Consider the following 24894-nt stretch of genomic DNA (forward strand, 5'->3'; position numbering starts at 1 on the left):
TAGCTTTAAAAGATACATATGCGGTACTACACCTTTAATTCTTCACTCAATCATACCTAGATAGCATCATGGTATTTATACATAGTAGAAGGACACAACGATGTAGAAGATATTCTCCGTTGCCCTCCGCATATTACATCCCTACACACCTTTGCCGGCGGATCCCAAACAACCTCAGCCACGCTTTTCCGCGGCCGAGATAGACCACAACCTGTATCATCCACATCGTGCAGTATCAGCAAATCTGCAGGACTACCCACTTTCAAATCTAACCCAGAATCATCCCGTGACGCTAATCCAATAGCGGCACGTGCGCGGGTTGAAACACATTCATACAATAGCTGGGCATCTCCTTGCGTACCAGCCTGATATATCCCGACACCCAAACATGCCAATGCCAGCGGGTCTGCTGGCCCCCACGGCGTAAACGCATTCCCGACATTATTTACGCCCATGACCGCATCTAGCCCATACTCGCGGATCAGTTTCGGGACCGATAGCGTACCCCTGCAAGCCAGCCCGGTCGGCGCCGCAGCCATATACAGATCACTGGTGGGCATGCCCACAAAACTAACAGGAAGATCATGCTCTCGGATCACTGCAGCGAGTTGACGCCATTCCGCATCACTGAACAGAGTCAACCGGGTGCAATGGCCCAGCATTACACGTTTGTCCGTGTTGCGGGTTGTCCAGTCACTTGCGCGGAGCGTATCCAAGACATGCCAGATGAGGGGCGCACGGTCAGGATCGAGGTGGTAGTCGAGGTGGAAATCGAGGTGCTTATCGAGCTCCCGGGCGCGGGCGACCGCCCACTCGATGTTCTCTTTCGCCGCGTCGACGGTGGCCTCGACGTACGGCGTTGTGCCGAGAACGGCGATATCATCCGAGTACTCGCGTAGGGCTTCCTCGATGCAATGGCGGTTCGCAGCACCAAATTCACCCGAGCAGACTGGGTCCTGGGCGAAGCAGACGAGTTGGATTTGGCAGGCCGACTGCCATTCATGCTTGAGTGTGACTCCTACGGCGATGCAGGTGAGATTCACGGTGTGGTCGACTTCTACGAAGGCACGCATGGCGGTGACTCCCGCGGCGACGGACTCGGCCAGCAGCCATGAACCGCGTTGGAGAACATCGGCGTGGGTAAACTGCGCTTTGGCGTGGGCAGTGAAGGAGAGAGCTTCTGAGAAGGACCCAGTGGACGGGAGTAGATGCGCGTATTGAGGAGCACTGTAGACAAAGGCCTTGTCAAGGTGTATGTGCGGATGAGTGAGTGATGGGAGCGCCAGTGGGGGGAGTGATTGCGAAGAGTTGGAGGAGTTGGAGTAGGGGCTGATAGTCCGGATAACGCCGCGGGGACAGTCAGAAGTGTACTCGGCCGTTATGTCACAGACAGAAGACGTCCCGTGCGAAGCCATTCGCACATTCTGAATAGTTTGGATTCGAGATGAAAGTTGAGGAGGCATGAGAAAGTATAGGAAGGGTGAGTATACAATGGAAGTAGAAGATAAGTTGGCTGGCGGAGACCACCGGTTCCAAATTATGTTAACGACGCTAAGATGCATTAGTAATAATCACAATCAGTCAATAATATTCCTTGTCAAATTATAGAACCCCATATCGTGCTCTCCTATGTAAGCGTGCAAACTTGGTCATGGCCTTGGTGAGAGTGTAGTACTCGCTCTGGCATTAGGGCTGATTGCCTGATCACCACGGCCCAGCGATGAGAATGCGGTGCGACGGTGCTTGCTTGCGGATGGCCTGGATGGCCTTTTGAATCATATCGGCCCATTTAGAGCACTGAGGCCCCAAGCTATTTCCGTCAGCGAGTGACAATTGGATATGTAACAACACAATGCATACATTCATTCATCAGTTCGAAGATGACCCTGGGATTGTTTTTGTAATGCGCTGCTAGCCCAGACATCGGAGAATTGATCATCTGTTACCGACTGCGGTGCCCCAGGTAAGTTCAGTAATGGCAGTCCAATAACTGCACAATCATATCGCGCATAGTTGTGGAGATCCAGAATTACAGTGCTCCCATTCCCGGTGATAATATCCACCAGATTGTCTAGACCGGCCAGTGTTGTCTCGTTCAACGGCCCGCCTAGTTTAGTCTGAATGTGCCCCCAAGCCACTGGTAAGCGGATGAGGCTGAACCCCAAGTGGCGCCAGGACCAATACAGCGATGGAGGGTCTAGGTATGGGTAGCTGGTCTGTTTATCGCCACACATCGCCACACGAGGTTGAGGTGAACTCAGTGTGTGCTGTTCCCAGGAGACTAGCATCAGCAGCGTATCCGATGAGGTTCACTCTGTAGGTCAGTTAGTCTTTTATTCGCAAAGCAAAATAATAATTGCTACCCAGCCAGATCGATGGTGACCACCGACGTTATGTTGAGGAAACCAAGAATCAAGCACAAAACCTTCATCTTGATAGTGAGCCGATAGGAGGAAGATTTTCATCTCATGGTTCCTCTAACCGAGGCCCACATCATCGATCGGGGTTGGACCTGCAGATACATTTGTTGACGATGAAGCCCATCGCTTCCTCCTTCGGATATGATGGATTCCACATGTCGATCATGATGCAACCATACCATCGGCATACTCCGATAAGCTGCCAGTGGACAAGTCAGCCGAGGACAAGACAGCAAATGGACGGCAGGAGTCGTGACAGCGTGGAAGTGATAGTTACTGTTGCATCGTCTATATTATTAGTCTCACTTTATTCATCAGCTCGTCCTTAAACGCCTTGACCGTCTAAATTGTGTGTAAGCCCTAACAATGCACCGTACGAATAGCTTGATTTATCTTTCTTCGCTCGTTTATCCACAAATCGACAGACCATTCCACATCTATATTTGGCAGCAAATAATATCCCGCATGAGTCGAATTGAAGAGTGGAAAGACATTGTCTCACTTCTACAGGAGCAGGAATTCCTATTGGCCCAGCTTTGGGACTTGTGTGCTCACCTGCGTGTCTGGACACTAATATAGTACTGTGGCTTGTGGCTTGTGGCTTGGAAGGCACAACTTTCGACCTTCAAAATGACTCGGACGTCCTGCGATGTATATTTAAGGCCCTTGTGGTCCTAGATACTCTCACCAGTCCAGTATATTGGCAGACTTTCACTGAGTCCCTGAGCACCTCATTATAGCAACCATGGTCCGATCTACTACCATCCCTATTGCTTTCTTATCTATCTTTCTACCAACTGTATCAGCCTCCATTATACCACCAGATGGCTGTCCGCTGCCAAGCTGGACCGTGACAACTTTTTCCTGGTACAATGGCTCCCATAGTCTCGACTGCATTCACAGCGATGTGGACAGAAACGCCAAAGGTTGTCTTTGCGGGAACGGCTGGTGTGAACCAGATCCTACAACCTGCAATGGCACTATGGTGCCCCTCTGTTATACAGGAATGCCCAACTACCAGCCATGGGGCTACGGCCCGCCACAGACTCTGGACATCGTCTTCGAAGACGGCCTCACCTGCCACGATGAGTACATCGGGTACCGGGTGCATGACATTGCACATGGTGAGTCCAACTGCGGGTACGCGGATCGGGGGATGGGCAGGATCGTTGCGTTCTATGGAACTTCGGATGAGGACAGCTCCATTGGGCGATTGGATTATACGCTGGGGAGTGGACATGCACTAGAATGCGCAAATGGCAGTAAGATCACATACTCAGGAAGTACGGACTTCCAGTTGAACTGTGTTCACGACGAATTTTTTAACGCGACATGTACGGCCGAGGTATTTGATGTACCGGTGTTGGGGTATGAGTGGGTTAGTTGATCGCAACTCTTTGAATCGTTTGGTCACGCTACGAATAGCTGTCTTCACTCTAGCTAGGACGTAACAGGTTCAATAAATTAGAATGACTGAATCCCAGCTCACTATTCAGTCGTACAACTTGATTGACCAAGTTAACGATACGACACGCTCCAAATTTTGTACCCCGCCACACTACCTTCGCTGAGGGGCGTTCCGTCGGTATACTGAAGTTCATATCCTTTTCCATTGCCGACGAAACGGATGATGATATTGGCAGCCTGGCTTCGTGACGACACAAGGGAACCACTTGGGCCTATCCACTTGCCATCCAATGCACTGGAAATCTGGAACAACTGACTCTCCTCCCCCTCAGTGTAGTGAATTACCCATCGTTGCTTCTTGTCGCTATGATCCGGGCTGGCAGGACTGCTAGTCAACTTGCTCGTGTGACCAGCATTCGCTAAAGCAGTTTTATCTTGCTCAAAGACCAAATAGCGGCCTTCAGTCAAATACCCAACCACTTCCTTGTAGCCCTGCTCGAAGTAGAGCGCATCTGTCTTGTTTTGTTGGCCGTAAGGCACAGGCGGCCGCTGTACGGGATGTGCTGCTTCGCAATTTGATGTACCAGTATACAACCCAAGCGCCATATCGGGCTCCTCAGCTTCAGGCAGATTTGGAAGACTCGTATCGGGATGGTCCAAATCTAGAGCATTTACTAGATTCGACATGTGCGCACGTCGCCAGGGTACCATTTCCGGCGTGCGAACATTCTCGTAGCCGCGAGCTTCCAGCCATTTTTCTAGGAATAGGATTTGGGAATTGTGATCCGCTCGCTCGGTGAAGACGCGATTACCCCGCGTCCAGGGAGAGATCATGTAGAAGGGCACTCGGAATCCAGGGCCAACAAATATCTTTCCGAAGAGACCATATGGATCGTCCATCCATTCTCCCGGAGTTCCCTCTGGGGAATGGAAAGGTGTAACGTGGTCACCCCAACCTCCTGTCTCATCGTAGCTGATTATAAGCAAAGTGGATGAGTATTTCGGGCTGCTGGTCACAGCATCGACCACTTTCTTCTGCAACCAAGCACCATCTTTCGGCATGTAAGGTGGATGCTCGGAGAGCTCGGCAGGTCCAACAATGAAGCTGATCTCAGGGAGACTACCATTGGAAGCAGCCTTGTAGAATGAGTCAAGCCCAAGATAAGTTAGCCCTCGCTGAGCCAAAGGGGAGTCGTCCGAAGCATTTTGGTATTGTTCGAACCAGGCAAGGGGGTTATCATCGAAGTTGTCTTTGTCCTGATAGACTTGCCAAGAGACACCTGCTTCCTGGTAAATCTCGTAGATTGTCTTCCATTTAAGCGGGTAGCAGTTTATGCCGTTATCCTCGCATCCTTTAGCATAATAATTAGCCAGCGAATTTCGAACCCTAGCTGAAGTGCATACTGACCTGGCGTTTCATTGTTGTCAAGGTAGGGACCACCTTCATCGGGACTCTGGGGTCCCCCGGGGACGTTGACCGAACCACTAACCAAAGTAACACGATTAGGGCTGGTCGAGGTGATTTGCGATTCCTGCTCGATAGTCAGCTAAGTTCCAGGAGACGAAGTAAAATCCGCACCTGGTACATATCACCAGCTGTCCAACCCTCCGCAATGGCAAATTGCACCGGAATATCGTCGCGCTTAAGATACCCCCAGCTCCAAGGGGTGTTGTTGCGCGCCCACATATTATTAAGTCCATGGTTAAGAGCAGCCTGGTTATCCGTGTATCCATTACTCCCTGCAGTCATGCATTGAATTGCATCGGTCCAGTAGGTAGAGTTCTTGTATCCCAGGTACCAGGGAAGGAGGGCCTTCGCGTCAGAAGACATGTCTGAGGTTACCGTTCTGGATAGCTAGTCAGTCACTTGCATAGAAACGGGAAAAAAATAGCTGAGTGACATACTGATACCAAACTGGGGTTCCATTTACGTTGACCTGTACGTTGGGATCATTGAAACCTCGAACGCCGGCCATTGTGCCGAAGTACTAATCGGGTTTCTTCCGTTTCAGTAAAGGCTCAATACAACAGTTTATTGGGCTTATACATTATTCCATGAGCGGTTCTCCTGCATGAAGATTACAACATGCTGGATATCCTTGAGAGAGCCGGCTGCAACAGGAGAGGTCGCCCCCAACAAGAGTAGGGCTGAACCTAGCAGCGCACTCATATTGAGTATCAACGATGGAATCTTCTCTTGCACACGTTGGGCAAACGTAAGGAAAAAGGAGGCAGTAATTAGCAAGGAAATATTGGCTTTAGCCAGACAGTTATAGAGCACAGAGTAGCAAGTTACGCGACCGAGCACTGTCAGATCAACCACCGGTGTTAGTCACAGTAACATTTACTTGGTGGATCAGAATGAGGAGCGTGCTCGACATTGGGCGCCCAGATTTTACAAGCAATTGACAAGGTTTTCCTATATTAAGCAGACATCGGCAGACACCGTTGAGGGGAAAGAGGCGCTCTCCAGCCAATACCCTGAAAGCGTGCCCGGTAACTAGTTGGCCGCTACTGATGATGATCGTCCTCAAATGCGCCTGAAACCAAGCATGTGGTATTTGAAGCGTAATCCTTCAGACACTCCAGATTATTGGCCAACAATAACAAGCCCATTGTCGACCTTGAATCGGCTCCAGCCGCTTGCGACACTCCACATATGATAGATGAAAACGTGCGAGAATACTAAGAATCCATTGGGAGTCATTGATGCAAATGAAAAATCCTGCGTATACTTATTAGTAATTATATCCTTTTTTTCACATTCAAGAAAACGTGCACTGAACGGTTTGGCCTCCAGAAGACAATCCGTCTTCAGGGGCAACCGATGCATTGGTAGCACTGCCTCTCAACCCCACTTGCGGGTCACATCGAGCATGGATGACGATTCAAGGAAAATATAAAATCTATTATTCATAGAGATGTTGAAGGTCTGTTGGATTTAGTGATTCCAATCTTGGACGATGCAGCGCCAGTCCAGCCGGCGACGGAAAAACCGTCCTGGCGACGAAGCGGAACAGTCTGCGAGTGCCATGAAGCCTAATGTCGCCAGGACGCACGAGAAAATAAGTTCAAAAAAGGCATCTTGTCCGAGAGGATTGATGTTCTATTTCATCATTCTCCCAATTGTGCTTCTAACCATCTTGTGGGGTTGGTATACAGCTCCAACTGTGTTGCCGTCAATAGCATTCCCCGGAAAGCATACACATACAGATAATCAAATATTGGAATCTCCACGAATAAAAAGCCCCGATGTTCTGCGTCCACGGATTCAGCTGCATCCGGAAAATCACATGTACAGAGATCCCGTCACCCAGTACAAGAACTGGACAGTGACTGCGGGTTCCCTTCGTCCAGATGGCGTGCTAAAGCAGGTATACTTAATTAATGGTGAGGCCTTACTCATGTCTTGATGCCAGAACCCCTACTGAAAGACGTATTCAGGGATCTTCCCTGGCCCAACATTGGAAGCACGGTCTGGCGATGTATTGATGATCAATGTTTCCAACCAGCTTCAAGATGAGTCTTTCACCATCCACTGGCATGGCCTGCATATCGAGAGTTAGTACTGGACACACAGCACTGTCTAGGCAGAAGACTGAAACTCGAGAAGATCCCATGGATGGAGTTGCCAGTGTGACACAGAGTACAATATCTCCTGGTTCTTCATTCACTTATAAGATAGCTATTCCATCCGACCAAAGCGGCACCTTTTGGTACCACGCGCATGCGGGCTTAGCCCGCGCTGACGGTCTCTATGGTGGTTTCATAGTGCACCCCGCGGCTTCCAAATCGACCGTGCGTGGCTTGATGAGCCGTGAAAGGAGGAAAGACGCCGACCCGGAGAAAAATGTGCTACTCTTGATCGGTGATTGGTACCATCGACCCGCGGCGCAAGTCATGGCATGGTACATGCGCGCGGGTTCTTTCGGTAACGAGGTAACTTCTCTTAATTCAACTGTTTAGTCATTCTGCAACTCTGCTAATGGACTGCCGAATTGGGCGAATAGCCCGTACCTGATTCCCTGTTAGTAAACGGGTTGGGATATTTCGATTGCCCTATGGCCGTCCCTGCAAGGCCGGTGGATTGTGTCCATCATCCTATCAGCTTATCCCAGATGGTCCCAGCAGACAATACTTATAGGCTCCGAATAGTAAATACTGGGTACGTAATGAATATCCGGGGTTATTACCACTGCTAATGGTAGGTTAGTTCTCTGGCCGGTCTGAAGCTCACATTTGACAATCACGATGTGACTGTCCTGGCTGTTGACAGCATGCCGGTAGAAGTTCAAGATGGTCAATCCGCTGGAATACTATATCCTGGACAACGCATGGATCTTCGTATCCGACAAATTAGCAAAAACAAACAGTCCTTGTTGACAATTCATCTTGACGAAGAGTAAGACTTACTTATTGGTGGTCTCCCATGTTTGGTTACAAACGCAAGGACTGACTGTAGGGACAGATGTTTCAGGTATCCGAACCCCGCGTTGACATCGATCCAAACATTTAATATGTCTGAACCATCAGTGTCAGCACAAGAGCCAGCGAGAGTGTCAAGTCTTGAAAGGGCATCAGACCAAGGCGCAAGGCCGAGCTTCATCGATATTCAGGACCTGCCTTCCGCAGAACATGTACTATCTCGGCTTCCGCAAACCGCCACAGTCAACACTACGGAGGTAGTATACACGAAAATCCAAAAGCTATCGATTCGGCATAACGTGCCATACGGCTTTTTCAACAGGACCTCCTGGCTACCACAAGCAGACCCACCAATAGCCTTAATCAATCTGCAGCGTGATAAATGGGACAAAAATCAGTTTGGAATCACCGTTAATGTCCCTCATGAGACAGGAACGAGTCATGATGCAGATTGGGTGGATCTGGTCGTGAATAATCTGGATGACGGGGGTCATCCATTTCACTTGGTACGTACTCGTTTTCTCCTTTAAAAGTGATACCTATTATAATATAGTCTGGATATCTGATGACGGGGAAAATACAGCACGGTCACCATTTTTATATTCTTGCAGTCCACCAAGCATCCATCGGATGGGGGTCCTACAACCCCTTCACGGATAATGCTCCCCCTGGACTGGATCCGGAAAGTTTCTCTCAAACAAATGGATACGACCTGTCTCGTGCAATGTACAGAGACACTGTGTACATTCCTAGTCGTGCTTATGCTGTTCTGCGCTTTAAAGCAGACAACATTGGGGTTTGGATGTTTCATTGTCATATTTTGTGGCATCTGGCAAGTGGAATGGCTATGCTCATTGATGTAATGCCTGCCACGGACGTACGCTCCTCGACTTATAATGTACTCTAGTTAGCCCCGCATAAACCTTCATATCAGTTTGCTCATATATCAGAACTGTGAAGAGGCGAGGATGTTGAGCCATAATGAATATTTTCATCTGACCGTTCTCTGCGGGGTATTGATATTCTTGTATATCTTCTTAGATCATCGGCTGGCGCCGTAACGATAAGGTGATGTTTCCCGCCCCAGTGACTTGCGCATTCTCGACTTGGCCGGTCATGGTGGCTTGCAAAATAATTAAAGATGAGATACAAATATTACGAATGGAGTTGGAGGCACAGGATACAATCTGAAGGAGTTACGGTAGGTAGTCTGTTTGTTCGATCGTCACATACACGTACTCGGTAGGCCTTGACATTCCTTCGCGCCGGAACTTCGCTGTACGACACCACCGCAATCCCGAGCCTCCTCCCACAATAATCCTGTATCTACGAAGTATACCACTTCTCCAGGTCCGGACCGCACAATGACACAAAAAGCGCCGCCGCAGCGGGTCCGTACAGCGGTACAGCACCCCGCAAACACCCGCGAAATACGGTGGTACGAACACCTCACCATCGACCTCCTCCTCACCGTCCTCAACCGCACCCTCTTCCATCCCTGGGTCGCATGGATCGCCGTGCTCAGTCTCCGCGCGCAAGCGACCCCCTACACACACTTTGCCTTCACCATCACTACGGGGTACGCCGTGTTCCTGACGGCCTTGGCGATCGCGCGCACCGTCAACCGTCGCGTCGCGTATGGATTGTCGCGACCCGTGGACCTGAGCGAAGAGGTTGTCGTCGTGACTGGCGGTGCGAGCGGGCTCGGCCTGCTCATTGCGCAGATCTACGCGATGCGTGGTGTCAGTGTGGCGGTTCTGGATGTGAAGGATGAGCAGGATATTGACGGCTGGGAGGAAGGATTCGCGGCCGAGTACTACCAGTGTGATATTGGGGACCGGCGGCAATTGGAGGCTACGGTGGAGAGGATCGAAAAGCAGGTGTGTCTCGCCCTTGCATTGCAGTAGTGTTCCAGTTTCTACGTGGGACTGAGGGTATCGCGAGGCTATACGACCCGTGTTGTATTCTGATACTAATATGCCCTAGCTGGGTCCTCCTACAGTGCTGATCAACTGCGCGGCAGCGCGCATCAACGGCAAATCGCTCCTGTCGCTCCCCGCCGAGGCCTTCCAGCGAACCATCCAGACGAATCTGCTGGCGGTTTTCCATACGTGCCAGCTATTCCTGCCGCGCATGCTCTCCGCCGAGAATGGAGGGACCATCGTGAATGTCAGCTCCGTGTTGGGACAGCTCTGCGCGGCTGGCCTCTCGGATTACTCGGTCAGTAAGGCGGGGCTGAGTGCCCTCCACCGCACGTTGGAAGCCGAGCTTCGCACGTCCGGGGACGACGAGAAGGTGAAGATGCTGTTGATAGAGCCGGGCCAGGTAGCAACGCCGCTATTTCAATCCGTCAAAACACCCAATGCTTTCTTCGCGCCCGTCCTTGAACCCGTCAATGTCGCCCAGGAAATCGTCCTTGCTATCGACGACGGCCGCGCGGGTATTATCAGGATGCCAACGTATGCTATGCTGGTGAACTGGTATGCTGTGTTGCCCGCGAGCATCCAGCGACTCGCGCGATGGCTGACCGGGATCGACTATGCGGTGCCACCGCCGACGGTCGAAAAGAGGGATGACTGCGGCGGACCTTCGCCAAAGCGCTCGCAGGAGGATCAAAAGTCTGTAGATAAGGATTGATGCAGTTGCATAGGGGGTATCACCCAGAGTATGACTGCCATGTGTGAAACGAGTCCAAGCCATGTACAGATGAATACTTGAACAGCGCTATTCGAAAGCCCGCATTCTTTCTGGAGCAGGCAGTGATACCAGGAGACATCAGGCCTCTATTGCTCCTGAGTCAAAATCATCTTCTCACGCTCACTGCGTCTAGCCCGCAGGTTCTCCTTCTTAGTGTGGCGACGAACGTTCTCTTCACGCCTCTTAATAGCCATAAGCTCCTCCCTCTTGATCTCGCGAGCCTTCTTAATAGGCGCGGGCACATGACGCTGGCGCTTGATTCGCTTGATTTCGGGCATGTGCGAGTATCTCTCCACCAGAGTTTTGTTGTAATCCATCTTGGCCTTCTGGCGGGCACTCTGGATGCCACTGCGTTCCGAAGCATTGGTACGCCAGAGCCGAATGTTACCGTCGTCGGATCCTGACAGGATGTATTTGTTGTCCGGAGTGAACTTGCACGAGAAAACTCTGCACTGGAGTTAGCTTTTGGTACGTGTCGAATACAGGAGAAGACATACCGTTGCATCCGTTTCGTGTGGTAGATGTCGCGAGAGTGGCCCTGCGCTCTGTTCCACAGACGCACGGTCTTGTCATACGAGGCGGTAACCAGTTCCTCGCCCGTAGGGCTAAACTCCACGTCCATAACGGCGGCGACGTGGTCCTTCAGCACGTTCAACGCCCGGTTCATCTTTCTCATGTCAAAGATATAAACGTTGTGGTCCTCGTTCGCAACCGCGAAGTTGAATGCCTCCATGGGGTTCCAGCTGATCGCATTGGAGGCGAGCCGCAAGACCAGCTTATGTACGGGTAACGAAGTTCGCAGATCGTACATAATCACAGATCGATCGATACCAGTAGAGCCCAAGATCGAAGTCTCTGTCTGATTGAAGGCGACCGAAGTGATAGTGTCAATGCTGGTCGGCCAGTGGAGGGTCTGGGACGGTGTAGACGAGGGACGCGAGAGGTCGTAGATCGAAATTTGAGACGAAGCGGCGGCGAAGCTGGGGAGGTGTCGATGATGGGTCACGCTGGTGAATGCAGACTGGCCCAGGTAGGTCGCCATAGGCGGAGCCTCGGGAGAAGAATTGTATGGATCGAAGAGCTTCACGGTCTTGTCGCTAGCGCAGGACAGAAGTTTCCGCTCGGGAGTCCAACACAGTCCCTTGATAATATTCTCATGGGCCTGGGTATTCCACACTTCCTCGCGTGTCGTCAAATCCCACACCTTGACAACACCATCACCACTTCCACTGGCAAATCGTTCCAGCGAACCGGGATCCTTCGCCATAGAGTACACACCGTCCACATGGCCGTCACCCATCTGCCCCAGGAAGGGTGCAGCAAACAGACGCTCTAGCTTGGTGGCATTCAGAGCTCGCGTGTATTCTCGAGCTCTTTCGAACGGATGCTGCGCCGGGTCGAGGTTTCGGGGCTGTCGAACGACAGCAGATCCCGGGGCCTGCTGCGAAGAGGTGGGACGAGACAGCGCTTTGATTTTCTGGCAGGGGTTAACATATGACTCTATGACAGTAACAAGGGGAAAGCAACTGACCATGACCGCTCTCTGGAAAGTGTAGGTGGTGAGAAGAAGAGAAGCGGAGAGAAAAATGTCTGTCCGCTATGAATTCTTATTTTTTTTCTGCGGGAACAATTGTTGCTCTTTTGGGATGGCGCGCCAAGACGGGCGGGCGGTGAGCAGCTTTCAGCAGTGACGCCGATAGACGATGCCCTTCCGTGTCTCTCTGTCCTGCTGCACCACTGCTCCCCATCGTCCTCCACCTCCTCCCCTCTTCCATCTCCCTCATTTGTCTTCTATCTCTTCTTATTTCCTTTTTTCCGACCTCTACGAATCTACAACCTCCTTCGACCATACACCACTGACCATGGCGCCCTCCTCGACGACCGCCCAGCGGATCGAGGAAGCTCGGGCTCTCGCGAAGAAGGATGCTTCCAAGGCCGAGGCTATCTACAAGGAGGTGCTCGCCCAGGGCCCCGGGTCATCGGAGAGCTCGTCGCGTGATTATGAGAATGCTCTGGTCGGGTTGGGAGAGCTCTATCGGGATGGGAAGAAGCCGAATGAGATTGCAGAACTCATTAAGACCAGCCGGGATTCCTTCTCGTCATTCGCTAAAGCGAAGACGGCGAAGCTTGGTAAGTGGAATCTTTTCTTCGAGATGGCAATATAGCACGATTAGGCCCAGAATTGGCTGACCCTCCGCAGTCCGTCAGCTGCTGGACCTCTTCAGCGAAATCCCCAACACTCTCGATATTCAGATTGCCGTCATCAAATCCTGCATCGACTGGGCCGTGGCGGAGCGACGATCCTTCCTCCGACAGAACCTCGAGACCCGGCTGGTGGCCATCTACATGCAAAAGCAGACCTACTACGACGCCCTGACCCTCATCAACTCTCTTCTCCGCGAACTGAAGCGATTGGATGACAAATTGATGCTGGTGGAAGTACAGTTGCTCGAGTCTCGGGTGTACCATGCCCTGGGCAACCAGGCCAAGGCTCGCGCTGCCTTGACGGCTGCCCGGACGTCAGCCGCCTCCGTCTACACTCCGCCTAACCTGCAGGCGGGTCTGGACATGCAGAGCGGTATGCTCCATGCGGAGGACAAGGATTTCAACACATCATTCTCTTACTTCATCGAGGCTCTGGAGGGGTACAGCTCCCTCGATGAGGGGGAGAAGGCGACGGCTGCTCTGCAATACATGCTGCTTTGTAAAATTATGCTGAACCTGGTGGACGATGTGACCAGCTTGCTGGGCTCCAAGCAAGCCCAGAAGTATGCCAGTCCCCGACTCGAGGCCATGAAGGCGGTGGCGCGTGCCCACGCCAACCGGTCCCTCGAGGAGTACGAAAAGGCCCTCTCAGACTATCGGTTCGAGCTGGGTAGTGACACGTTTATCCGGAACCATCTGCGCAGACTGTACGATGCCATGCTGGAGCAGAACCTCATCAAGGTGATCGAGCCGTTCAGTCGCGTGGAACTGGACCACATTGCCAAGATGGTCGGTCTGGACACACAGCAGGTGGAGCGGAAGCTGTCGCAGATGATCCTAGACAAGGTGATCATTGGTGTTCTGGACCAGGGCTCTGGATGTCTGATCGTCTTCGAAGAGACGGAGCGGGACAAGGCGTACGATGCGGCGCTGGAGACGGTTGAGAAGCTGAGCAATGTGGTGGAAGAACTGTACACTAATCAGGCATCGCTGCTGGAGTGAGCGTGGACCACCCGGGAGGAGTGAGAATTATGACTTTCGAGAATAATACATTGTTGAGAGAAAGAGACATTTGAATCGAAGTATGAATGGATATACTCAGGTACCGTAGTACAAGGTGTTGATACGGCGTCGGTGGACGTCGCCTGTGATTGGCCCGTCCCAAACGGGTAAAGCGGCGAAAGAATCGCGACTTCGTCCGTTTCGCCCGCAACATAAGGTACTCCGTACATCCCATCCACATCCCATCGCTCACACCCTCGCAGACGCCCGCCAGAACTCCATCACTTGGATATCCCTTGCGCGGAGTGCTGTCTCGCCTTCCTCTTTAGCCATGAATGCCCCCATTCCGCCCAACTACGGGCGTGGTTTCCCGCCGGCCGCCCAGCGGTCTCCTGCCACGCCCCGTCGCGGACCTCCAGCTCCAGGTTTGCCTTTCCCCCTTCCTCCCAATCCTTCATCGCGCTTCCCATTTCACCAGCATTATACTCTCAATTCTCATCGCTGATGTCGTCTCACTCAGGAATGCCCGTTCCCATGCCCCAGCACGCGGTCCCTCCTCACTACATGGCCGCTGCCCAGCGTCCCATGCCGCATCCCAACGACGCCGCGCTCCGCCGGAGCCGCAAACCCACCGATAAGAACATCCCCGATGGCCTCGAAGATGTGGTCATTGGCGAAGGCGTGCAGCAGTACAAGAGCCTCCGTGATCTGGAGAAGCGGCTCGATGCCGCCATCGTGCGGAAGCGCCTAGACATCCAGGACTCCATCAGTAAGACCGTCAAAAAGTACCGCACCATGCGCATCTGGATCTCCAACTCCGTGGAGGGCCAGCCCTGGCAGAGCGGCGAAAACGGCGACGCCACCGGGACCGCCAACCCCGGCTCTGGTCGGTACAAGGTGCGCATCGAGGGCCGCCTGCTCGACGACGATACCGACCCGACGACGGCCGAGGATGGCGAGGACGAGGCCGATGCTCCCAGTGACGAAGGCGGCGCTCAGGCAGAGGGCGATGCGATGGACGCCGACGGTGCAGAGGGCAAGAAGGCGACGTCCAAGCGCGCCAAGCAGCGCTTCTCGCATTTCTTCAAAACCATCACGGTCGACTTCGACAAGTCTTCCACTGTTAGCCCTGAGGAGATCAAGCCCGTCTACTGGGCGAAGCCGCAGCTCCCGCCGAACACCGTATCCCTGCCTCCCAACGCGGACTTCGATTCCCTGCAGTTTTCGCGCGGCTCGCAGGAGAACCTCAACGTGACCATCAGTCTGGTGCGTGACGAGACGCCCGAGAGATATAAGCTGAGCAAGGAGCTGGCCGAGGTGCTGGACGTGGAAGAGGAGACCCGTAGTGGGATTGTGCTCGGCATTTGGGATTACATCCGTGCCATGGGGCTGCAGGAAAACGAGGAGAAGCGGCTGGTACGGTGTGACCATCGTCTGCGAGCGGTATGTTGCATTTTCTACACTTCGCCCTGGTAACATGTGTCCACTCTAACCCGTGTACAGATCTTCGGAAGAGACCAGATGTTCTTCCCCCAGATTCCCGAGAGTATCGGCCCTCACACGAGCCCTCTGGACCCCATCAAGCTCCCCTACACCATCCGTGTCGACGAAGAGTTCCACAAAGAACCCACCCCGACTATCTACGACATCCAAGTTGCCGTGGAAGACCCGCTTCGCACGAAGATGCTCGCCCTGACACAGAATCCCCAATACACGGCCGGTCTGCGACAGATCTCCACCATGGACGACCAGGTGGCGCTCATAATCCAGGCTCTGACGCATTCGCGCGCCAGGCACTCGTTCTACACCGCCCTGAGCAAGGATCCCGCAACGTTCCTGCGCCGCTGGATCAACTCGCAACGCCGAGACCTCGAGACCATCCTGGGCGAGGCGACGCGCGGAGGCGGCGAAGACGGCAGTGGGCCCGAGTTCCGTCGCGGAGGTCCCGATGGCGCCTGGGATACGCCTGTGGCGCGCGAGGCGGTGCGGTACATGCTCGCAAAGCCGGAGGCGGCCATGGGACGATAGATCCTGCCCCCCTGGAGATTATGTTTGTTTTGTTATCCCGAGCGAAGGGATCAGGTCTTAAGGTAGTTTGGAACTGGGGCGCTTGCGTGGTGTTTGGACTGGTGTATTTTACTTGTTTCGTTGCTATTTTCCTCACCGTCGGTGACATAAAATAAGACACTTATTAATTCTCATTGTGCTCCGTAGTTAGTTAGTCTTGATGATATGTATCAAGTACAGCGTAGTATATACCTATCTAGTCTGTCTAACCAGATCCTAGCCAAGTCCAGTTCACCACCCCTGAACCAACCAAACACCGCAAACAACCCAATCTCAGCCCGCCGCTACTCAGTAGCAGCAGCTGCCGCCGCTGCCGCCGCCGCCGCCGCCTTCCTCCGGCGCAACTCCTCAGCAATACTCGAGTCCACCGCGGACGCAACGGTCTCGTTCAACACCTCATCCCCATGGAACAGAGCGCCTTCTTCCTCCTCGAGCTTCGCCGCAGCCTGAAGCACGGACTCCTGCGCCATTTCCGCCGCTTCCTGGGGCGTAAGGGTCACGACCTTCTCGGTCTTGATGGTCGAGCCCGGATTGCGGAAGCGCTTCATGACAGTCTCGATCATCTTCGAGAACCAGTAGTAGTTGAGGCCGTTGAGGACGAGGTTGGACGCGACGTACGTGAACACCAGCCAGGCGGGCACGCCGGCGCCAGCGAAGCCGGCGAACTTGGACACTTCGGCGCCGGCGCGCGCGCAGGCCTCGTCGACGCACAGGCTGCCGTCGCGGAGCTGGAAGACCTGCGTGGAGATGTCCACGCCCTCGGTCAGGCTCCAGGTCTGTCTCAGGGCGTGCCACATGTCGCGGTAGACCAGGGCGGATTGCCAGGTGCCCCAGACGAGACGGCAGCTGAAGAAGACGAACAGGAGCATCATGCCGTTGTACCATTGGAGCTTGGAGCCGGTCATGTTGATCTTGTCGAGGAACCAGTGGATATTGAGGAAGGGGCTGGAGAGCTCGTAGAGGATGAAGGTCGGGGAGTAGAAGTTGACAAAGGGGCGCTAGAGAGGGTGTCCTGTTAGATATTGATGCGCGTTGGGGGAGGGGGGATGGGGATGAAGAGGGAAACGCACGAAGCCAAAGCTGAACACCCACAGCGCACTGATGGCATGGAAGAGCATGCCGATCCCGAAGATGCGGATATAGATCGTGCTCACGATCAGATCGTAGACAAAGTACCCCGCGGCCAGGCCGCCGATCATCCCGCAGGCGCCTGTGTAGCCGTACACGCGCTCGCCGATGGACATGGACTTGCGCTCCTGGTCGGTGAAGATGACCCAGAGCGCGATAGCATTGATGGTGGTGGACTGGACAAGGGAGACAACGTGGACATCCCAGTTCAGCTTGGTACGGCGGTTGAGGTTGGGATAGTACCGGGGGAAGAGACGTGGGGACAACCAGGGCGAGATGACGAAGTGGATGAGCTGGTAGCCCACGAAGGCGAGGAGGATCTCATGGATATGTTCGGAGACGGCGGGAACGTTGAAGTACAGAGCCCAGGGCTCGACAAGGTCTCGAAGCCATCCCGGAGGAGGCCCTAAGGGGTCCAACATCCCGATAGGCGACCACCTCTGGAGGAGGGGGACTGTATACCGCTGGAGGTAGCTTGTAGCTAGCTAGCTATCCGGAGGGTGCGACGACGAAAGGGACACCCGGGAAGGACGGTGATCCGAGGGACTCACAGGGAGCGAGGAGAATAGAATAATAAGAAAAGAGAGAGGAGACTAGACAGGCAGAGACATGGTTGTGGAGGAGGAGAAGAGCGGAGAGAGAGAGAGGAGGAGGGAGTATGATGGTATCAGCAAGTCATGGATCCGCTTTGACAACACCTCGGTTGTCCCCACGGGTGCCTGATTCGTCCGGCTGCCACAGTTGGGCTTTTCCGTTGGGGCGTCACCTGATCCCCTCAGCCCTACACGCCCTCGATGCATCTACATCTTCGAGGTACTACGTACGTCCTGGCGCATTATCCTCCTGCAATCGTACAACTCGTAGACTCCAATGACAGCTAATCCCAGAGAATAATAAAAACATAATCGTCATCACAAAGGAAACTACACAAGAACAGAAATCTTTCTCCCCCATCCCCCAACACTCATGGTCACACTGTTGGCAAACCCCCACGTGAGCCTCATCATCACCCTCCCACCCCCTTAATCAACTGCACTCATGATCTCTGCCCCCAGTCCACTGTCACTATGCTGCCCATAGAGCACCATCTTTGACTGCTCTTCGTTAAGCTGAAGCTGGTCACCCTCCGGTTCGTCCGCCTTGGTCGTCTGAGCATCGTCAAACTCGGATGAATCCGTATCAGATTCTCCGTCCTCACGCTCCTCTGCTCCGTGGTCGTCCTGGGTGCCCGCCACAGAGCGTGATGCGGTGGTGGAGCTCATGCCACTGACACGTCGATCAGTGGAGACCACGCTTCCCGTCCCATACACCATGCTATCGGTGTAAGTACCCGTGTAGCTGGTCCGTCGCTCTGTGCCAGCGTCACTCTCATCTCCACTTGCGTTCTCCTCTTCCTCGGGGAAAGCCTCGTTCTCCTTGTTCGCAACAGAACTACGGCCTCCCCAGGATGCCTTGCGGGCCGAAAAGTTGGACTTTACTGAGTGACTCCGTTTGAGACTGGCGAAGCCACTGGCGCCACTAGTCTGCCGCTCAGACACGCCCCGGTTGCCCGTCACATGGCTGAGACTGAGAATTCGTCGTTCCTTGCCCACGTTGGCCGGCATACCAATGTTCGGTTGGGATGGAGCCTGCGACCGCTTCTTCAGAGCCATTCCCACACTGCTACCAAGGATGCTGCGAGACTCCTTTGCCGTGCTGGCATTGCTAGCAGCACTAGGAGGGCCGCGGGCTCGGCCACGCGCCTTCTTCATGTTCAACCCCGGTAACCCATTAGGGCGACTGAGAAGGACACTGCGAGCGTGATCAAGAACACCCTCCAGGATGCGCTTCTCCAAGCTGTCCGCCCGGTCCTCCATGACCTGCATCTCCTCTTGTCGAAGCTCGAGAGCCATCTCCAGCCCAGAGACCTCCTTGTTAAGCTTAGTGTTCTGCTTAACAAGGTCCTCCTTCTCAGACTTGAGGTTGTGAATCATCTTCAGAAGCGAATCCTTCTCCTCCTTGAGATTGACGATTTCGGCTTCTACCTGATCTCTCTGCGCATTTCTCCGCTCCAGAGCGATCGCCGCCTCCTCAGCCTCCCTGCGTCTGCGTTCGTTCTCCTCCGAAACAAGGGCAGACTGAGCGGCAAACATCTCATTCATCTTGCGAGATGTCTCCATGATGTCTTTGTGCATCTCGTCAAGTTTCATCATCTGCGGGACAGACTGGTCCGTATTCTTCGCGTGATCGATAAGCGTGTCGAGTTTTTCATGGACAGGGCCGTTGTTGCTCGTAGCATGGTTGAGCAGCTCGTTCAACTTGTCGTAGATTTCGCCATTCGTACTCGTAGTATGGCTCAGAAGCTGATCAAGCTTCTCATGGACCTGGTCATTGGTCACACGTTCCACCAGAATGCTCAGTGCTTCTTGCACCTTGTTATCTTTGGCATGGTCCAGAAGGTTGTTGAGCTTCTCCTGAACCTGGCTATCATCGTACCTGTCTGACTCCGGAGGAGGCAAGGCAGGCAGCATCTGGGGAAGAGTCGAAGGAAGGGTAGACAAGTCCATCTTGAGATCCCGGGTCGACTGCTGCGCATGATCATAGTGGTCACCAACGATGGAAAGAATCTTTTGAATAGACTCCAGGACCTGAGGATGGAACTCGTGCAGTTGGCTCTCGACACGGGTGGTAGCTGCGGCGGCGCGCTCAATGTCAGAGCGAGCTTGCTCTTGTTGTGTCTTGACCTCGTTGTGCATCTCTTCCATCTTGTTATACGACACATCCACCTTTTCGAAAAAGGTCTTGGTGTCGACACTGATCCGCTCGCAGGCCTCGTTGACACTGTTACCCATCGAGCCGATGACGAGTTTAATGTCTTCCGCAAGGCTCTTTGTGTTCGTGATCGCCTCCAAGTGAGCGTCGTCTCTCTCCACAGTCTCGGAGAACTTCGCATCTATCGCAGCCTGAACTTCGTCGTACTTGGACATCACTTCACCAACCTTCTCATCAATCTTGGATCCAAGTTCGACAATAATAGCAGCTCGGGCCTCATCTTGCTTGACAACAGCTGCGGCGTCGCGTTCCTCGGTTTCCAGCTTCGCTGCATCCTGTTCGCCCCGTGCTCGCTCAAACTCACGATTAATGAGTTCCGTAAGTTCGTTGACATTTTCAACAGTCGTGAAATTCTCTGCCGATGCAGCTAGTCCCTCAAGTAGCTCCTTGAGTTCACCGAGTCCCTCATTGCTTCCATCGAGCTTACTCTTCAGCTCGTCCCCAAGCCCTTCGACCACAGCCCTAGCCTCCTCGATCTTCTCATGGATGCCGGCGTGTTCAACCTTTCGTGCCTCAAAGCCCTGAGCAGTCAATTCATTTTCTGCCTCGGCCTTTTCCTTGAATTCTGTCACAAGGGCAGTAAGGTCTTGGAGTTCTGTTTTAGTCGGGAGGGTTTCAGGGTCCGGAATTTTGAGCTCCTCCACCTGGGTCTTGACCTCGAAGATCATAGCCTCCACTGTCTGCAAGTCCGACTTGACGAGCTTCTCGGCATCAGTCTCTTCTTCCGTCCCCTTCCCCTTTGACTCGTCAAGGGCAATCCACATGTCCTTCATCAAAGTCTCCAAGGTACCAATGTCGGACTTCGTAGGGCCATCCGACTCTACGCGGGACGATAACTGGGACACTGCTTCTTTGGTTTCCATAACCAGGACCTCCAGCGTGCCGATCTGGTCTGCCTTCGCGATCTCGTCCGCAGGAGGGAAGGTCATTTGGTCGAGCTGAGACTTTGTATTCCGGAGGAGAGTTTCAATCGCATCAGTATCCTCTTTCTTTGCCGTTGTCTCATCTGTAGGAGTATCGCGGGCGATTATTCCCGACACAGAGCCCTGAAGGTCGTGCAGGCCAGCCAGCACTTCATCAATGTGCTCCTTTTTGAGGGAACCCTCGGGGGTCTCCGCCGCGCGTGGGGTGGACTCAATAGCGTCGACTTTGGCTTGAAGCTGTGAGATGAGCGTCTTCAAACCTTCAATGTCAGTGCTAATATTTGACTCATTAGCAAGCATGAGCTCGCCTCCCCTGGCTGTATCGCCATGCTCAGTGTCTTTCTGGGATTGCCGAAGCATTTCCACATCAGCCTTCAGACTGCTAAGGCCCTCTTTCAGGCTATCCAGAAGCTCGAAGTGGTTATTTTCAGTCGTCTGCTCCAAAAGCTTCGCAAGGTCGTCGCGAATCGTCCCAACGCCATCAGTAAACGCATCGAGGAGCTCGCCGGTAGCGGAGAAAACGCTTTCGCCTCCATCCCTAGGATGAGTGCTCTCATCGCGGAGGGAATCCAGATTCTCCCGAATGGCCGAGATGATATCATCCTTGTCACTTTTCTGCTCAGTGGGAACGAGGCTCATGCTCATCGATTCGCGCAGGCTCTCGAACTCCTGCTTGATAATACCAGCGATGTCGGCTGTCTTCAGAGGCCTTTGGTTCTCCGACACATCGCGGATGGCGTCCAAGATCTCATCCTTCTCATTAGAGACGTTATTCCGCAGGAGCAAGGTGCTGATAGTTGACCGAAGGTGCTCAAATTCCTTCTCCATAGCATCAAGCAACTCAGGGGTATCAGGGTTCCCGCGGGGGCTCGTTGACAGGGCGGTCTCAGTGATCGTCTTCTCCATATCGGCCTGAAGTAGACGGAATCCTTCCTTGACAGTATCCATGATCTCATGTTTTCCTGAGGCTTCGGCAATGTTGGCAGTGTAGCTTTCTACCTCCTGGCGTACCACGGCAATTCCGTCCTTGACAGCGTCTAACACTTGAGTGATGTCTTTCTCGTTTGCAGAAGAGTTCTGTCGGATATCATTTTTTAAACCATCAAGATGTTCATGCAGCCGCTCCAGCACCTCACCACCAATGTTATGGTTTGCCGAGGTGGTGGCTTCGTGCAGACCCGCGGAAATTGCTTCCATAAGGTCGTCTTTATTCAGCTCAACCTCCCGGGTGATCGAGTTCTGCTGTTCGAGTCCTTCTGCGATAGCATGAAGGATCTCTTCGCGAGATATTGACGACTGAATGTTGGTGGTAAGAGCTGATTGCTGAGCGGAAAATGCATCATTGATCGCATTGACGACTTCATCCCTCGTGACGTGTGGTTTCTCCATATCTTTGGCAGCCGATAAATGCGCCCCGATGCTGTCTGATACCGCACTGAATATATCTTCACGGCCTATTCCGGAGTCGACGGTGTCCCGGCTGAGGGCGCTCTGCGATGTGACTGATTCGGTTACTGCCTGCAGTACTTCTTCCCGAATAGCACCCAAGTGCTCCGGCTCCAAAGAACGAGCAGCCGGTTGATAACTCTGGAGGCATTCTTGGATCGTGTGTACGATTTCGTCCTTGGTGATGCTCGGTGGGTGCTCAAACTGTTGCATGCCAGCCTGCACGGCAGCAAGGACTTGATCGTAGGTAACGGCCTGCTCATGCTGAGGTCGATAAGCCTTGAGGCCTTCTGAGAGACATTCCAGGATCTCGTCTCTTTCAAGGCCGAAATTCTGTAATTCGATCTCGGGTTTGTATGTCTCCCAGGCTTCCCGTACCGTCTCCAAGATCTCCTCCTTGTGCATCTCGACACCACGGGGCTCAGGATGGAACCGTGACACGTCGATATCGTCGACGGCTCTCTTGACAATGGAGTAGATTTGAGCGCTATCCATTGCAGCGCGGAACTCGGACAAAGCAGAGGAATGGCGTCGGTTCTCGGTGATAATCGAACGTAGTTGGTCTCTGAGGTCATACAGACTATGCTCGACGATTGCTGAGATTTCCTCCTTCTGAGGAGGCAGCGGTTTGTTGGCCTCAATAGCTCGGGCGGCGCCGAGGTCCTCGAACTGTCGAGCGAGGTTTCGGCCCATTCCCAAGACCTCACCACGCAGTTCGCGGACAAGGGCTTTCACCTCATTTGTCATGCCACCACCTTCGATCACGCTGTTCTTCACCCGTTTCATGATGGAGAGCATTTCGTCCGTGATCTGACCCTCCACAGGGACCAGAGATCGGTCTGCGGCCCTGCCATTACTGCTGTGCATGACTTCCATGTCTGGTGCATACACATGTTCGGGGTCGAACGATCTTGTTCGGGGGGCGCTAAGGTCCATGTCTTTCTTGGGGGGAGCATGACTGGAGCTGGGAGCACCTCGTGAACGTACCAGAGCCTTGTTACTCGAGTCCTCCTTGACCAAGTTAAGGATCTCTTCCAGCATCTTCATGGTCTTGCTGTCAACTTCTTTCGTCGAGGTATCGGACTTTGGTCTCGCCTTGATTTCGTCTACTAATTCGACCAGTTTCTCCTGGCCTTCTTTCGTCGCCATCTCCCGGAGTACCTTCTCCAGCAGCGCGATACTGGCCGAGCCATCGGATATAGGAGCGGGAGAGCCGCAGAGTTCTCGTTCAATCGCTGCAGCAAAAGGGTTAGGGCTAGGGATGCGGGGTGCAGGATGAGTCTTCTTTGAGTTCGGAGAGCTATCCGGTTCCTGGTTGTTAATACCACTCTCAGAGCCGAGAAGAGGACCGAAATCCCACCTTGTGGCAGCATCAGATTCTAGGAACTTCGCCGCTAGACTGGATGACAGCTCACGGAGGCTTTTGCGGATATCTTCATCTCGTGCGTTGGTGGCTGCCTTGAGGCTGACGAGATCGGTGGCGTTGTCTTTGCTTCGTCGGCTCAATTGAGCCATCTCGCGTTGCAGGTTGCTGGCGATGTCGGTAAGGCTGTGGATCTGGCTGGATAGAGATTCAAACCCGTAGTTGTTCGTGGAGGGGTGAGGGTCGGTGAAGGGATCCGAGTCCTGGTTCTTCGCATGCGAGTCGCTGTCGCGGGGCAACTGCATGTTCTGAAGGGCCAACATTGTGGCAGATGGAGGCGTGCTTTCGCCAAGGATGGGTTTGGATAGATAACGGTTCGCAATGTACAGGTTGGGGAGATCCCGTTCCGCATCTCCGTTTTCCGGGGTCGGGGTCGCCGTCGGAGTCGACTTGGTCTGGTTCTTCTCTTCTTGTTTGGAGGAGGTTGGTTCCAGAATTGACGCACGCTTAGATCGTTCTGGGGACTTGCTCTCCAGGTAATTCAGGAACTCGGACCGAGTGTCGGTATTCTGTAGCGACTGCATCCGCTTGTGGAATTGGCCTCTGATCAACGACTTCTCCGGCGATGACTTTGGCGGCATCGGGTTCGTCGTGTAGGGACTGGGCGCATTGTCACGGTTTCTTTCAGTGAAGTTGGCGGCCACAGCCTGGATACCCGGAGACACATTGGTTCTCGTGGTGGCAGGGCTCGTGGATGCAGATCCCGGGTTCATGGGGAGCGGCGGGGGTGCTCGTTCGGGGTCCGAACTATCCCACCTTCGTTTCCAACGTCGTGAAGTTAGTCGAAGACAGTCCATGGTTGCGGTAAACAAGAAGAAGAAGATGAAGGATCAGATGAGGGCGCGGTGGACATACATGGGCACGGATTGGTTTCGAAGGACTAGTTCCCTGTCGCGAGAGCCTTCTCGCGCGTGGGAGGACATGATCTCAAGTGAGGTCG

The 24894-nt window shown here is 53.4% G+C and overlaps 10 protein-coding genes across 10 annotated transcripts; 4 read left to right on the forward strand and 6 right to left on the reverse strand.

Annotated features, from left to right (window-relative positions):
• Window positions 1-20: 20 nt before the first annotated feature.
• BDV59DRAFT_108814 (putative zinc metallopeptidase) lies at window positions 21-1819 on the reverse strand. Its single transcript, XM_073686571.1, has one exon. It carries the CDS (start codon window positions 1560-1562, stop codon window positions 57-59), a length of 1506 nt encoding a protein of 501 aa, XP_073551328.1. The 5' UTR covers window positions 1563-1819; the 3' UTR covers window positions 21-56.
• BDV59DRAFT_108827 (uncharacterized protein) lies at window positions 1820-2411 on the reverse strand. The gene has a single exon (XM_073686572.1). The coding sequence runs from the start codon at window positions 2286-2288 to the stop codon at window positions 1863-1865; it is 426 nt and encodes a 141-aa protein (XP_073551329.1). The 5' UTR covers window positions 2289-2411; the 3' UTR covers window positions 1820-1862.
• A 393-nt stretch (window positions 2412-2804) lies between these two features.
• On the forward strand, window positions 2805-3872 carry BDV59DRAFT_108873 (uncharacterized protein). The gene has a single exon (XM_073686574.1). It carries the CDS (start codon window positions 3166-3168, stop codon window positions 3805-3807), a length of 642 nt encoding a protein of 213 aa, XP_073551330.1. The 5' UTR covers window positions 2805-3165; the 3' UTR covers window positions 3808-3872.
• Window positions 3873-6038, reverse strand: BDV59DRAFT_108872 (nonhemolytic phospholipases C family protein). The gene is made up of 5 exons (XM_073686573.1): window positions 5875-6038; window positions 5733-5815; window positions 5407-5674; window positions 5236-5359; window positions 3873-5179 (listed from the first exon to the last, which is right to left on the reverse strand). Exons 1-5 carry the CDS (start codon window positions 5995-5997, stop codon window positions 3939-3941), a joined length of 1839 nt encoding a protein of 612 aa, XP_073551331.1. The 5' UTR covers window positions 5998-6038; the 3' UTR covers window positions 3873-3938.
• Window positions 6039-6928: 890 nt separating this feature from the next.
• BDV59DRAFT_210188 (multicopper oxidase family protein) lies at window positions 6929-9165 on the forward strand (the record flags this gene model as incomplete). The annotated part of the gene is made up of 7 exons (XM_073695548.1): window positions 6929-7217; window positions 7272-7388; window positions 7441-7766; window positions 7838-7992; window positions 8041-8229; window positions 8296-8758; window positions 8836-9165. 7 exons carry the CDS (start codon window positions 6929-6931, stop codon window positions 9157-9159), a joined length of 1863 nt encoding a protein of 620 aa, XP_073551332.1. The 3' UTR covers window positions 9160-9165.
• Window positions 9166-9430: 265 nt separating this feature from the next.
• Window positions 9431-10972, forward strand: BDV59DRAFT_108899 (SDR family oxidoreductase). Its single transcript, XM_073686575.1, has 2 exons — window positions 9431-10132; window positions 10239-10972. Exons 1-2 carry the CDS (start codon window positions 9617-9619, stop codon window positions 10887-10889), a joined length of 1167 nt encoding a protein of 388 aa, XP_073551333.1. The 5' UTR covers window positions 9431-9616; the 3' UTR covers window positions 10890-10972.
• BDV59DRAFT_108902 (rRNA-processing protein SOF1) lies at window positions 10963-12542 on the reverse strand. The gene is made up of 3 exons (XM_073686576.1): window positions 12481-12542; window positions 11447-12426; window positions 10963-11396 (listed from the first exon to the last, which is right to left on the reverse strand). Exons 1-3 carry the CDS (start codon window positions 12481-12483, stop codon window positions 11036-11038), a joined length of 1344 nt encoding a protein of 447 aa, XP_073551334.1. The 5' UTR covers window positions 12484-12542; the 3' UTR covers window positions 10963-11035.
• A 269-nt stretch (window positions 12543-12811) lies between these two features.
• BDV59DRAFT_191150 (PCI-domain-containing protein) lies at window positions 12812-16184 on the forward strand (the record flags this gene model as incomplete). Its single annotated transcript, XM_073691855.1, has 5 exons — window positions 12812-13079; window positions 13150-14152; window positions 14463-14581; window positions 14677-15599; window positions 15660-16184. 5 exons carry the CDS (start codon window positions 12812-12814, stop codon window positions 16182-16184), a joined length of 2838 nt encoding a protein of 945 aa, XP_073551335.1.
• A 157-nt stretch (window positions 16185-16341) lies between these two features.
• Window positions 16342-18003, reverse strand: BDV59DRAFT_170982 (TLC domain-containing protein; the record flags this gene model as incomplete). Its single annotated transcript, XM_073688505.1, has 2 exons — window positions 17294-18003; window positions 16342-17221 (listed from the first exon to the last, which is right to left on the reverse strand). Coding segments are annotated over exons 1-2 (1190 nt in total), but the record flags the coding sequence as incomplete, so codon positions are not given.
• A 370-nt stretch (window positions 18004-18373) lies between these two features.
• Window positions 18374-24877, reverse strand: BDV59DRAFT_191151 (uncharacterized protein; the record flags this gene model as incomplete). Its single annotated transcript, XM_073691856.1, has 2 exons — window positions 18374-24701; window positions 24810-24877. 2 exons carry the CDS (start codon window positions 24875-24877, stop codon window positions 18374-18376), a joined length of 6396 nt encoding a protein of 2131 aa, XP_073551337.1.
• Window positions 24878-24894: the final 17 nt, after the last annotated feature.

Source organism: Aspergillus ambiguus (genome assembly GCF_047715705.1).
Source record: "Aspergillus ambiguus strain CBS 117.58 unplaced genomic scaffold BDV59scaffold_4, whole genome shotgun sequence".
NCBI lineage: Eukaryota > Fungi > Ascomycota > Eurotiomycetes > Eurotiales > Aspergillaceae > Aspergillus > Aspergillus ambiguus.

Excerpts from the sequence above, each read along its gene's own strand:
- BDV59DRAFT_108814 (XM_073686571.1), bottom strand. The coding sequence starts at position 1,562 with ATGCATCTTAGCGTCGTTAACATAATTTGGAACCGGTGGTCTCCGCCA.
- BDV59DRAFT_108827 (XM_073686572.1), bottom strand. The coding sequence starts at position 2,288 with ATGCTAGTCTCCTGGGAACAGCACACACTGAGTTCACCTCAACCTCGT.
- BDV59DRAFT_108873 (XM_073686574.1), top strand. The coding sequence starts at position 3,166 with ATGGTCCGATCTACTACCATCCCTATTGCTTTCTTATCTATCTTTCTA.
- BDV59DRAFT_108872 (XM_073686573.1), bottom strand. The coding sequence starts at position 5,997 with ATGAGTGCGCTGCTAGGTTCAGCCCTACTCTTGTTGGGGGCGACCTCT. Across the intron at positions 5,675-5,732 it reads GGAACCCCAGTTTGGTATCA|AACGGTAACCTCAGACATGT; the intron begins GTATGTCACTCA and ends CTAGCTATCCAG. Across the intron at positions 5,360-5,406 it reads CAGCTGGTGATATGTACCAG|GAATCGCAAATCACCTCGAC; the intron begins GTGCGGATTTTA and ends ACTATCGAGCAG.
- BDV59DRAFT_108899 (XM_073686575.1), top strand. The coding sequence starts at position 9,617 with ATGACACAAAAAGCGCCGCCGCAGCGGGTCCGTACAGCGGTACAGCAC. Across the intron at positions 10,133-10,238 it reads TGGAGAGGATCGAAAAGCAG|CTGGGTCCTCCTACAGTGCT; the intron begins GTGTGTCTCGCC and ends AATATGCCCTAG.
- BDV59DRAFT_108902 (XM_073686576.1), bottom strand. Across the intron at positions 11,397-11,446 it reads CACACGAAACGGATGCAACG|AGTTTTCTCGTGCAAGTTCA; the intron begins GTATGTCTTCTC and ends ACTCCAGTGCAG.